The 14146-nt window shown below is 37.5% G+C and overlaps 1 protein-coding gene across 3 annotated transcripts in view; it reads left to right on the forward strand.

The window, feature by feature from the left end:
* Positions 1 to 1378: 1378 nt before the first annotated feature.
* Positions 1379 to 14146, forward strand: part of WASHC4 (WASH complex subunit 4) — a 41545-nt gene continuing 28777 nt past the window's right edge. For all 3 annotated transcript variants that reach the window (XM_068664408.1, XM_068664424.1, XM_068664418.1), the window contains exons 1-9: positions 1379 to 1527; positions 4554 to 4693; positions 5558 to 5611; positions 5743 to 5808; positions 5971 to 6016; positions 8601 to 8668; positions 11632 to 11714; positions 13038 to 13080; positions 13613 to 13716. In XM_068664408.1, coding sequence (XP_068520509.1) covers positions 1467 to 1527; positions 4554 to 4693; positions 5558 to 5611; positions 5743 to 5808; positions 5971 to 6016; positions 8601 to 8668; positions 11632 to 11714; positions 13038 to 13080; positions 13613 to 13716 — 665 coding nt within the window. In that variant the 5' untranslated portion in view covers positions 1379 to 1466. The remainder of the gene's footprint in view (positions 1528 to 4553; positions 4694 to 5557; positions 5612 to 5742; positions 5809 to 5970; positions 6017 to 8600; positions 8669 to 11631; positions 11715 to 13037; positions 13081 to 13612; positions 13717 to 14146) is intronic.

A 14146-nucleotide genomic window follows, 5' to 3' on the forward strand; every position in this document is an offset into this window, starting at 1 on the left:
ACTCAGGTATAACAAATAATTTCAACCAGTACGTATTTATGTAAGACACAGTTCATGTGAAAGTTCAATATGAAATCTTACTTTCATGGTCATTTTGGTCTAGTCAAAAGAAACGATTGCTTTATCAAGTGTGCCTCTTCAGTAATATTTAAATTACCAAAAATGACTGTGTTAAACAAAGCCTAAAGATTTTTCTGACTACCGTATTTTCTGAAGACAGTAACAGATATTGGAACAATCTTCTTATAAGCTTGTACCAAATAAAAACATCCTGGTACACGTGAAAGCCCTAAGTTGTCACCTGAATTTCAGAAAAGATGCTCATGAAATGTATCAATAATTTCACATGTGCAAACAGCATATGGCCACTCACTGATCAGTCAGCACAGTAAATTTATCAGCCAGAGCCGAGCTAGACTTGCTGTCACTGAAACAACAGGCTTCAGGATGAAGTCCAAGTAAGATTTCCAGAAGAAGCAGAAATTCCACCAGCATCTAGAATTGACCTAAATTTCAGTGTCAGCAACAAACACTGCCACCTAGTGTTTCACAAGATAATCGATTAGGCTTTGAAATTACTGACTGCATCGTGAATGCCAGGGTAAAATGTCACTGGTGTATTTGAGTCTAATTGTGATGTTATGAGTTATGCAGCCTCCTGCTCCTTTATAAAAAATGCATTATATTAATAAAATGTTTCCGAAAATAATTTCCTTTCACTGTATTCAAAATAAGGCTTGCCTCTGATTACGCTACGGTTGTCCTGGCGTATTTAGTGTGGTCCCTGTGTAACCCAGCTACCTGGGTTACCTGGCCTGCAGCTGTGCTGGTCCCAGCCCTGCAGTAAGCAGCCCCACAGCGTTTTACCCTTTACACTTTCAGCTCAGACCCGGGGCAGTGGTGGAGTCACCATCCCTGGAAGTCTTTAAAAGACGTTTAGATGTAGAGCTTAGGGATATGGTTTAGTGGGGACTGTTAGTGTTAGGTCAGAGGTTGGACTCGATGATCTTGAGGTCTCTTCCAACCTAGAAATTCTGTGATTCTGTGACTCTGTGCTTCTGCAGGCAGGGCCCTGCTGAGTACCATCTCTATGCGTTTCAGCCTCGTGCTGAAGCCATCCAGCAGAGCTCAAGGACCCATTTTTCTGAGGCGGATCAACAAGATGTGCTTGGTGACTACTTTTTAAGCTGCCTGGCAGCCCGCGCTTACGGGCGGTTTTCCACAGCCGATAGAAAAAAATATTGTAAAAAAAATAAATAATAAAAATCCAAAGATTGTTGCAAAAGGCTTTGCTCCAGCTCTGACTGGCGCCTGTCTCTTCCCTGCCCTCAGCACCCCCCCCCATGCCCGCTGAGGGGCCGGGCCGGCGGGGCCCCGCTCTCCGCCTCCATTTCCCAGCGGCAGCGGGGCCGGAAGCGCCGTGCGCCTGACTCGGGCGGCGGGGGGCGGTGGTGGCGGCGGCGGCGATGGCGCTGGAGACGCTGTCCCCGGACTGGGAGTTCGGCCGCCGCGACGACGGCTCGCAGAGTGAGTGGCGGGAACGGCCTGAGGGGACGGGGCGGGGCGGCGGTTGGCGGGCTGAGGGCTGAGGGGAGCCGGCGGCCATCGCCGCCCTCTGCCCCGGCCGCCCCCTGTCCCCTCACTGCCTGGGTCCTTCCCCATTTCATCTCCTCGCTCATCATTATTATTTTTTCGAACCGTTTCTCCCTATTTAGCCGGAGAAGGCAGCTCGGGATAAGTTAGCTTCTGCTGATGCAGGGTTTTTGGGGAGGTCGCTTGCTGTTTCCCCTGTAGAAAAATCCCTATGTGAGCCCTCGTGATGCTTGGCGCTCTGGCAGCATCTGTCAAAAACCCCACATTTCTCCCTGACCTACTTAAACAGGGGGTTTGTCACGCTGGAAGCTGTGCCAAATTAACGGTGCCAGGTGTTGCCGTGAAAATGTGTCACTCGTGGGCCCAGTGGTTGATGTACAGAGCTATCCCCAGGGATGTGGCTGCTGGTACCGCGCGCGTTTCATCTGGCTCTCAGTGGAAAACGAAGCTGCCCTGAGCTGAGCTTCTTAGTAACTCTCCAGCTGTGGAATGCCAAGCGGGGCTTTTACACAAATTGTCAGGTCTCCCTCTTGGTCTTTATCGACGTTGAGTGCAGCCAGGAGGACCTCACGTGCCCTCATGCGCTCCATTACCACCATCTTGCCAGGGAACAGAATGCAGCTCTCAAAGAAAAGCCAAAACAAAAACCACCGAAGAACTCTAATGACTTGAAAATTACTTGTTTTTCTGTCTATTTTCTCTTTATATCGCTAATCTTTAGAAATTACAGTCTTCTCAATGGAGGAAACAGGACACCGAGCAAGTCCGGTTTATTGCATCTTTGTCCTAGGTATTTATGGACACAGCACTTGCAAATCCTGCCGGGGCAATAAATTGCCTGAATATTGACAGTGCTGCCTGTATGGAAGAAGATTAAATGAAGCTGGGGGAATCTGTACTGCTGAGTGGATCCTTGCATTGTTCCAGCTGTAAAGCTTTCATTTTATCACCAGACAAGAAGCTAAATCAAACTTTATTGTAACCAGATAATGCCTTATGAAGTAGGTCTTTTGCTTGGAAGAAAAGGAGGATATCTCTGATTTCTTTTTCTTTCTCCATGCAATCTAGTTTGTTTAGGAATTTTTTTTGCATCTTAAAAAGTTTCCCCCATCTCCAAGTCATGTTTTATCAGTTCAACTCTACTTACATCTGGCTAGCTAATAGTTTTCACTCTCATGTCTACTGTAGAAATATGGTGATAAACTATTCAAACCTGTGTCTTTTTTTTTTTTTTAATGATCTGTACAAGGCAGCAAATCAATAACCATCTATTTGGCAATACTTATTATCCTTTAAGTTGAACTATAGCATTGTTTAAATGCATCATTTGGCTGTTGGAAAGGAGACAGCTTGTGGGTTTCTAGCAGAATGCTGCTGTGAGATTTTGTCTGAGGTGTGCTGCCTGTTTAGTTTCAGGGAATTGATTTGAAAAGCAGTGTCCATCTATTACTCTTACATGATTTTTAATTGTTTTTTTTTTTTTTTTTTTCAGTTCGTCTTATAAAGCCACAATACCCCTTTCAATTTCTCTGCTCTTAGCTTTGCCTTTTGTTTTTGTGTGAAGGGAGAAGGTGGAACTGGGGGAATAGCACAGCAAGCTTCTATAAGAATTTAAGTTTCCATGCTCTGCAAAATTGTCTCAGAGTAAAGTACTGCAGCTGTCACGATGGCTAGTTAAACTCCATCCTGCAGGGCTCTGCATCCATCAGTTTTACTGTTTTATCACAGCAGAGCTTCCAGAAGATGCACTGGGAGGAACCTGGAAGATGGGCCAAACTGATGGAATAAAACAGTAGGATGGTACGACACAAGGGATACACATCTGTGTCTGGACTGTGTGCTGCTAACGGAGAGCTTTTTGTTCACTTGCTTATCTGTTTACGTGAAATTCAGTTTACTTATTTTGATGGCGCCTGTACATCAGCAGGTCCACAGGTTCAGGTGGAGCCCCATGGGCTGGTTTGCCATGCATCTTGGTTAGACTTTTGAGTCCTTTAAGGTTCATGTTGCTGCTGGTTTCAAATTAGTAGTTCAGAAATAGTTCAGGAAAGTTTGCTCTTTACAGCAATAATTTTTCCTTCTCAGTTTCAACTTTCCTGTGCAGAGAACTTTTCATCTCTCTCCATCTGTCTTTATTCATTCTTCCCCGTTACGCCTGGTGAAGTACATGGATTTTCTCTGCTTCCAAGAAATGTCCAAAGGATCCTTGGTTTAGCAGCACTCTTCCACTGAAGTAGCCAACTACCATTTATCTCAGTTATTGGCAACTTACATGAGTAGAGGTTAAACACACCCCCAAAAAGTGTATTTTATACATCTTTACAAAAGATGTATAAAAACTTTATAGAGCAACCTACTTCTAAAATGTGAAAAGGGACTTAAATCACTACTTAAGCAAAAAAAGCGTACTCTCTGCAGAGTTGTCTTCCTGTTTAGGCAGAGTTCCGTTTTTTTAGCTGACTTGCATTCTTTTATTGATTTAGTCACTTATATAATCCCATTTTCAGTGAGTAGCAGAAGACTGTAAGCTATTAGATGTGTAGTCTAATAGGGGGAAGACACTTGAGTCTTCACACGAGAAAGGATTGTAGTTCCTTTCTGAGGATAAGCCTTGAGCTGTGATCATTCAGTAGCTCAGATAATGCAACTAAGTCAGTAGCTGTCTTTGCTTAAATATATATATAAATTTAAAAAATAACTCTGTATATATAAATTTAAAAAATAACTTTCTTAAATGTTTCTTAAATGTTTCTTTGAAACCGATGCTGAGCTGTATGTTTGTTGTTAAAACAAGAGCTTTGTAGTGAAAAGATGCAGTAGTATTAAGGAGATAATGCCGCAGCAAAATGAGGAATGCAGTGCTACAATGCTAAATAGCAACAGATTAAAACCTTTATAAGCTTTTGGGTATTGCAGTTTGCTGAATATTCTGTAAAACTATAAATTTTATGAATTCTCAGAAATTCATGCTGAAGTGGAGTTGAAGAATTATGGAAAATTTCTTGAGGAGTATGCATCTCAGCTGAAGAGGATTGAAGATGCTTTGGATGACTCTGTTGGAGATGTCTGGGACTTCAGTCTTGATCCCATTGCGTTAAAGGTCTTCATACACTTTTTAATATGCATTAAAACTGTAATGTGCCTTCTAAACTAATACTGTTTTAATCATCAAACAATTATTTGGCTCATATGACAAGAAAATATGTTTTCATATTATTGCTTTCCAGTCCTTTGGGTATTAGTGGAAGCTAAATGAATGTCCTAATGCTCTCTAATATATGTGTAAATGCAGAGTGAGCTGTGTGTTTATGCTTATAGCTGTGCTTTTGAATGGCCTTAAATATAAATATAAATATATATGTATTTAGAAAATCAGAATGCACAGTATTTTCCTTCTTCCAGAAGTGTTTTTTTCCCTGCCTATAAGTTTTCTGTGGAGCATGACTTTTTTTCTTCACCAAACTTGTGCATATCATTTAAAAGCACTTTGGCTTTTGTTACCACATAGAACTTGTCTGTGCAGAAGATGTAGTCTCAAACAATCCTCTGTCTGTTCACATGATGTGGGCTCCTACAGCACTGGATGTATATGAACTAGTCAGTCTCATGGCTGACTTCAGTAGAAAATGTCAGTGCCTGCATGCAAATTTTTTTTTGTTTGTTTGTTTTTTACATGCACCATAATGACCATGTTGTTGCTTTCCAAGTTCTGTGAGTAAATTGTTATAAATGCCATATAGTGTAGCCGGTTATTTCCCTTTCTGCATAAATGTGAAGAGTGAAGGCTTCCTGCAGCACAGGTTTGCAGTAATGTGCTATTAGTAGTCCTTTTATTACTGACTTTACTTGAGATTAAACTGTAAAAAAATAAATATATATATATACATACTAACTACCCAGTTGGATAAATGTGGTTTTGACAAGTGTTTTATGAAGTTTGTTTTTGTTTTTTTAATAATTTTAGCTTCTGCCTTACGAACAGTCCTCTCTACTGGAGCTCATAAAGACAGAAAACAAGGTAAGTGCTTACAAGAGGAGGAATAAGTTATTCTAGCTAAAACCAAGCCCTTTTAAACATGAAAAATACTCTATAAAGATTTTCACCTGCTGTAGTTATTTATTTGTAATCTATTTTTCTTTTGAATCTAGGTTCTAAACAAAGTAATAACCGTGTATGCTGCCCTTTGCTGTGAAATAAAGAAGTTAAAATATGAGGTAAATTCAGCTGTTACTATGTGCATGAAAATGTTTGCAGATTGGCAAGATGACATATAGATTATTATTTTGCAATAAAGAAACAAGTTATAATGTCTAAATTTTTGTAGCATGATTACATATATACTATTTAATAAAACAAATTTCTGTTTTTGTTGTTAGGCAGAAACTAAATTTTATAACGGCCTCTTGTTTTATGGAGAAGGAGGTAAGTAGCTCCCTTTCCAGTAAAAGTTTGTAGTTTTACTTAATTACTTCAGGTTATGTTAAATGCTAGAGTAAGTGTAATTTTATATTACGGATACGTGCTTTCACTATGTCTTTGAGTGATGAATGTTAAGAAATGGACTTGATGAGTATAGAGATAGCATTAAAACTTTATCTATAAAGCCCTGTTGTCTGCATTAAGTATTGTCACATTAATAGGAAGTTTCATTGCACCCTTACATGAGAAGTAGGGAGCATGGACTGTTGACATTTTTCTGACAAATGGCTTTTAAGTACAGATACTGAGAGAATGCATGAGATGTATAAAAGCAGTACATCTGAAATACATCATGACTCTTTTTTTTTTTTTTTTTTTTTCACGATAAACGTTTAGGCTTCTTTTTTTTTTTTTTTTTAATGAGATTATATTTATGCTGTACAGAAACCTGTAGCAGCTATTTTTCAAAGTATGGCATTGAATACCCGTGTTTCATATGTGAATATTTTATCCTAAAACAGCATATTCATATTAGGACTGTTTTTTGTATTGGTTGTAGTAAAACTGTAAATTTGCAATAAGACAATGCAACTGTTAATAAATACTTAGACCAAGTCTTATATGTTGACTTTATTCATAAGATCAGTTTTTTTTAGGAAAAACTACAGCATGTTAATGTCATCTTCTGCACTTCAAATGAAAGCAGTATTACTCATTACTGCTGCTTAGACCATGATATAATACAGGGACAAAAGTGGCTGAAACTCAGTTGAGTTGGCAAACCCTGAAAACCTGCTTTTTGTCACGGAATTTAACTGGTAAATCACCCAAGGGGTCAGCCTTAAGCTTCTACATTAAAGGATGCTAGTCTCAAAGGAAGCAAAGATCTCAGTCCTAAGGACTCAAATGTATTAATGATTTAGGGACATGCTACCTAGCTTTGTTTTCTGATTCAGAAGTGTGAGATGGAGGAAAGCATGCTCCTTTCCGAGTAGTTTTCCAGAAAGGCTTTTTTTTTAATTAAAAAAAAATATAAATAAAATCAAGAGCCTTGACTACAACAGAAGTATGGGGGAATGTTTAGCATTCTTTTAAGTTCTCTATAAGATGTCTGTTGTGGTTCAGTTGAGAAATGTCAAAAAAAAAAAGTGTGGGTCTTGTGTATTTTTTTTTTTATTATTTTGTAGATTCTCACTTATTCTCAGACATGGTTTTTAATATCTGAAAAGGAAGTGCAAATATAATTGCACTTAATTAGTTGCACAAAATAATAGTAGGGGTCTCTCAAAAGCTTTTCATGTCTCTAGCATGAAAAAAGGCAGACTGTTGTAGATTAGTATGTTAACACAGCAGTTTCCGTGGTCCATAAGTAATGCTTCTGAATGGCAGAAATTGAGAGGCCAACCTTCTGTGGTTTGGGATGTAAAAATGATATTCTCTGCTCCCAGATCCCTCCTCACAGCATATGCTTTGATAACAAGTAGCTTGCTTATTTAGAACAGATAGCAAAACCACTGCCTTGAGGGTGGATAAATTAAACAGAGAAACACTGTGCAACCTTTTGCCTTCGGTATATAGAAACATTTTTTTTTCATCTTGTCCTTTAAGTAACTAGGGCTAGTGTGGGAATTTCAGGACATTGGATTGCTTTTTGGGTCATTTGCTAATCTCTGTAGAGTAAAGGTTACGTAACAAAGGTGCAAAGGGGAAGGATGCAGTGTTTAATTGGAACTCTGGGACAAAAATTGTAATGGTTATAGAGGCTCATTTAGACTCTGGTGATTGCTCTTAAAGAGCATTTTTATGAAGCAAAAGACCAGAAATCTAAAACTAAATGCTGTTTAGGAGTTTCCCTCTACAGGTTGAAAGGTCATCTCTGTAACAGGAGACTGCTTTCCTCTAACGTGGTGTCATTGCTTTTGTGGGTAAACTTGCAGTTATAAGCTGTTTTCACTCAAGAGTGGCCCAACAGAAAAATCTTAAGTCTAGAGCGTTAATCTGCCATGACATTACCTGACAATAGTCTTTTTAGTATTAAAACTGTTTCAGCAGTCCAAAAGAATTTGACATTGGTGATATAATTATTGTATCTCGCAGTACCATGTTACTCCACTCTGACATACAAGTAATGCTTTGGAGCTGTGGTGAGAACCAGTTCTATTACACTGCATGATGTATAGGAGAAGGAAAACAAATTTCTTTAGGAACTTTTATTCTATACAGCTTTTCATCTTTGTTTTATGATGCAATATATTTGTTCAGTTAATAGCTATACCAGTAGGCATTCCTTGCAATATATAAATGCCTTGCTTTTTACAGACTTTTTAATGGAAACTTTATATCAAAGTTATATCCTTTAAAGAACTGTATTTTATAGATCTTATTTTCTTTCATGTTCTGGAGTTTTTTCTTTCCTGCTATATGTGTAGCTTAAACTAATTTTTAATGTGAAAACTAAATTAAAAGCTTTTAAAGTTCTGTCAGTAAGCTTTTATTTATGTATTCTGCTTGTATGACATACAAATGGTTTGGAGGGCAAGCTTCAGAATTTGATGAATAAAGTAGTGACAAATCTTTGTTTTTCAAGGCACAGATTCCAGCATGGTAGAAGGAGATTGCCAAATACAGATGGGAAGATTTATTTCTTTCTTGCAGGTAGAGTATCTCTTGATTCTGACAGCAATTATAATCTTAATTTTATTTGCAACGTGGATTTAGCAACCTCCAGTATCCTGCCTGCATGTTGCTGAAAGGTACTGCAGTCATCTGATAGACAATGTTTTGCCTGTAGGTCCGTTGCAACCAGCTCACTTACAAGACAGCTGTGTAAGTTGGGTTGGTAATCTGTCGGTCTTTACTTTAGCTTTTATTTTTTTTGTTTGTTTATATGCATCTAAAATTCAGGTAGTCTAATGAGAGAATAAATTATGGTTTGTGTAATCACTGTACAGAGAATTTAGCATTAAGCAAATTTAAATAAGACAGTAAACTGAGGTTGTTTCATTTGATAGTAATGTTAAAGATATCTAATCTTATGGCTTCAATTTTTTCAAGTTTTAGTTTTCATTGAAAACTGGGCTTCAATTATTTATACATTGTTGTGTAGCTATTAGGGGGAAAATTAGAATGTATCTGGAAAAAATTTGCTTGCATCTCTCTCAAGCTTTCAGGGAAGAATATTCATTATTTTGGATGAAAAAAGAATCAGTTCCTTCTCAGGATTTCCTGTGCTTTTGGATTTCAGTCTACTATGGATTTTTTTTCCTTCATTATAGCTTGACTGTCCTGTTCCAAAGATGTTTCTATTTTTATGCAGTATTGCTTGTAATGAAGCATACATGTTGAAGTGGAGAAGATACAGGAAACTTTCATTATGCTTAAACAAATTCTTATTTAATAAATGTTAAAATTTCTGTTCTTGCTGTATGCTAGCATGGCAGTACTCATTTAGTGGCCATTAATAGTTGAGTGCCAGAGGCTGTTGTTTCTTAACCTCTTTTCCCTTGCCTATGTGCAGTTAGTTTTTGTGATTTTTTTTTCTTTCTATTTTATTCAGGCTTTTTGTCCTATCAACATTGTAAATTTTTTCTTTAATACTCTATTTCTTATTGAGCAGATGTTTGAGAGCTGGTGGTGGTTCTGAGAAGGGGCTACTGTACACTTGTGTTCTATCTTTTGAGAAGGAAGTTGAGAGCAGGGTGACTGGTTGTCTGGATAGCTTCAGCATATGTGCATTATAAAACCCACCATGTAGTACAGACTTATGTACATTTAGGTGGTATATCCTGTTAAGCGTATTTATGGTAGAAATGATACATAAATACAGCCTTGCTTGTGAACCAGCTCTGTAAATCTACTACTATGGTTTGCTAAACGTTGAGCAACGTGGAAAGAAGGCAGACAGAGGACATTGCTCTAGAGGGAGGGTTACTGTGCTAACAGGCTTGTATTAATTTGGTAAAGCTGTGTGGGGAACTTTTTCATTTTTGAGTCTTTTTCAACTGTTGTGTTCCTCTGAAGTTGCTCAGTTGTAGCAAATTGACTGGGGGATGCTGCTGTGGTCAGTTACAAGCAGTTCTTTGAGGGCAGTGTAAAAATATGAATGAAGACTCTAGGAGAGTTGAAATGTGGTTTCTATGTAGCTAACGTGTATCTACTGATTTATGGGCTCTTCTGAGTTAAATCTCTTGGTATGCAGACATTGAGAACTTAATTAACTAGATGCTGTAGACTATTGGTTTGCTATGTAAAAACATTTAAAAAAAATCAAATTAATTCCATGAAACACTAGTAGGTTGTCTTCTTGCAGAAGACAGTTCATTTGAAGAACTCTGGAAAAATGGCAATTATCTATATTAGGTAGCTGATAATACACATGTGCTGTTAAATTGGATCATTGACTGGAAGTGTTAAGAAGGCAGCTGAAAGAAATTTGAAAAAGGCAATGGAAACATGATCTTAGTTGTCTATTAATCTGTTCTTCTGGAACCTGTGGGCTGGTTGCAGCTCAATTTGATAGAGTAATACAAATATAAGAAGTAATGACACTTTCATGTTTTGTACAAACTGGTGACTAATAGAAGGCAGAAGCCCAAATAAGATCTATTTTTGATGGAGAAGAGAGAATTCAGCTGTTAGCCAGTCTTCTGGCAAGAACAGCAGGCTGTCTGGTTAGCCTGCGTGGGTTGTCTGCTATGGAGCCATCTGTGTACTGACTGGCCACTCATCTCATGCAGACTCCTGCCTGGTAGGATTGTAAGATGCAATAATAAATAAACACTGTTGTGGTTAAGGGAAACCCAGATTAATTTACCCTATTGCTTAAGGAACACCTTGTTAAAATCCATTATAGAAATTACGATCAGTTTTTTTTTTTTTCTATGATCAAAGTTGACCTCTTCTTACTCATTTTGTACTATGTAATTGAGCACAAGTTCTGCTTTACTTAAGCATTTATCTCAAAGACTCTTTTTTTTTATTTTTTAAGACAGTATTCTGTGGCTAATCATTTTTATAGAAGGCACAGGCTTCTGTATTAATTTCTCATTTGAATTCGTCTATCGCTGGCTTCCAGAGTGTGACGCTTGAATCTAGTGGGAAAAGGCTCAGCCCTTGCTATCAGGGATATTTGAATATTCCCTCTGAAGGTACCTGGGCACTGGTATTAAGTCACTTTTTACTGTCTAATAAATAGAACTCTTGCAGACTTTTACAGCAAGATGTTTAAAGCATGTTGAGCTCCTGGAGGTGACTCTTTTCTGTACCTTTTCCAAAAACCCTGTATCCTTTTTTAAAATGTGGTATTTCACTATCTACCTTGTCAAAACTACATGCAAGTCTGAAATAATTTGTTTTCTTTATTATGTTTTTATATGTCTAAAGTGCTTTTTGGTACTTTAATATTTCAGGTGGTACTAGGAGCTTTGTACAGTAGCTTCTTGACGTAAACACAGATCTGCTTTCCATCCTGCTGTAGATTTGTCCACTGACTTGAATTAGGAATGTAGCTGGAACTTGTGCTGCAAGTTCAGTTGTTTATGTTCTGTATTTTGGAAGCAGCAACGCTGTTCACAAGGAGGGATTATACATACATATGCATTTATTTTCTTGTATTTCAGGAGCTGTCTTGCTTTGTTACCCGATGCTATGAAGTGGTGGTGAATGTAGTGCATCAGTTGGCTGTTCTTTACACCAGCAACAAGTAATTATTCCCTGAAATGCTTTATCACATTTATGTAGTTAAAAATGTATACAATATAAACACTCTACCAAAGGCATGGTCATTTTTGGAATACGACTATCAAGAGATGGTGCTTTGCTGTATAAGTTTCGGCTTCATGAGCCATTTTGAAAGTGTATTTTATTTTTGGAAAAGTCAGAGCTTTTATTTGATTAGATACGAGTGTTTTTTTTTAGTGTTTTTTTTTTTTCTTTTTTTTTCTCCCCATTTTTGATAGATTTGGGATGTCAGAGGCACTTAGTCTTGATGTTCAAGAGAGCCTCCTATTTTTCTTTCAGCTTTGTTCTGTTTGAGAGAGATTTCTTCTGTTGACTGGTACAGTAGATACCAGTAGATTCCGAAGATTAAAAATCTGATCGCTTTTACAGTCTAATGTTTAAATGTGTGGTCTTTGTCAATATTAAATCATCCACTGAGTTTAAAAACAAATTACTGTCACTTGTCATGTGAACTCATACTTTTGTGTATACAGTGATAATTGGTATATCTGAGGGAGAGGCAAGTATCCTAAAGACTGGAGTCTGTGGTGTCTGAGATCACTTGTTTATTCTTTAATATTTAACATTAATTATAATCTTTAGATAAAAGACACTATGGACAATACTGCTGTTTGTTTTGATTTTGGAAGTCATGTTACAGATTAATCACAGAGCAACTGTGGTTTTAACGCATGATGTTGAGCTTAGTGATGGTTATTGAGCTTCGTTCCTCTTAGAATGCAGAGAGAAGGAGAGATCAGCCCTGAACAGAGTTGTTGGGTTTAGCTCTGAATATAACTGCAGGGCTCTAGATTGTTTTTCCCCAACATAGGGTAGTATTGTTCTTCTCAGTTTTACCTGTTTTCATTCTTGTCTTACACTGTAGCATAAGGTAGACTTTATGTATAGCCCTGAGTGAGCAGGGCTGGTTATGTAGCTTGGTTATGGCTTGGTTAAATGTGTGATTTTTGTTTTTGTACTTTTGGGGCACAAGGCTGTGTCAAGGCTACTTGTTTACATAACTGAATTGGGAATTGCTGATAGACGTGCACTGAATGAAATCAGTGGTTTAAACCAGTCGCAAGCTGTACATTCAAAACTGCAGTATAGATTTTGATTATATAGCACGCATTTCACATAGTGTATGCTTTAATCAGATTTTGAGAGTAATTTTGCTTTCTGACATTGCTGTGTTAATGAAGAAGAACTTATGCCAAGAAACAAAGAATGCACCTTGATACAGAAACAGTAAATATGTTCTATTCTAAGGATTAAAAAGATGTTAAAGGACTTGTTTTATTTACAGGAATGCACCTAAAATTATAGAGACATCAGGAGTTCATTTTCAGGTGGGAATGATTTTGTACCCTTTCGCTTTTGTTAATTTCATGCTAATATATTTGTCTTCATTCTGAGGAAAGTAGCAAGAAAGTGAATTGCAAGTACAGCTTTCAATCTGGAGTCTCCTTTAAAGACTTTACTTTGTTAATCAGCTTTTTCTGGCCTTTATGTGGAAAGGGCTGGTACCTCTGTCTGTCAAATTCTAGCTTTCGTAGCTAAAAAGTTCTGACATGCTTTGTTACTGTATGCAATATATGCTTGGGCTTTTAGCTAATTTTGAATATCCTACCTTCAATATTAAATTAGATCAGTGAACTTTAGGTGGTGCCTACATGCAAACTAACGTTCCTTGTGTCCCACCACAGGACATACCAAATCTTTAAACAACCAAAAGACTGACTTAAATGATGTCTTAGATAATGACTTAGCTCATGTCTTGCTGGCTTTAAAACAACTGACATTGTATATGCAATGCATCACTGCATTACAATAACTACAAGCCTTCTCTTCTACCTTTTTTTTTTTTTTTTTTTTAAACAGGCAATGTATGAGCATCTGGGAGAATTACTGACTGTCTTAATCACTCTAGATGAAATAATTGACAATCATGCCACTTTGAGAGATCACTGGACCATGTACAAGAGGTGTGTCTCTGAAGGTGTGAAAAATACTCTCATGACATAAAAGCATGTGCATGTGTCTTGTTTGAAGAAAGTCAGTTCAGGAAAGTGAATTTTTATTAGCCCTGAGTGCTTACGAGAAAACTCAGTGAGGAGCAGGGGGAAGCTCCCACTTTGTCCTTCTAACAGTATCAGTAAGTTTTTTACAGTGCTGAATGTTTTGTATGCCATTCCTGAAACTGTACATGGTAAGTATATTGAGAAAGTTTAATGTCAAATAAAAGTTTAAATGTTTAAATGTATTCAATAAGAAATCTAATTTTCCATTTCCCTGTTGATTACGGGGATGGACATACAGATTTGAGTAAGAACGCTATCTAAAGGAAGAGCTGGAGTCAACAATTACATAGGTAGTTAAAGTAGTGGAAAAATAACTTTCAATGAAAACCTCAGT

Source organism: Anas acuta, chromosome 1 (assembly GCF_963932015.1).
Source record: "Anas acuta chromosome 1, bAnaAcu1.1, whole genome shotgun sequence".
Lineage (NCBI taxonomy): Eukaryota > Metazoa > Chordata > Aves > Anseriformes > Anatidae > Anas > Anas acuta.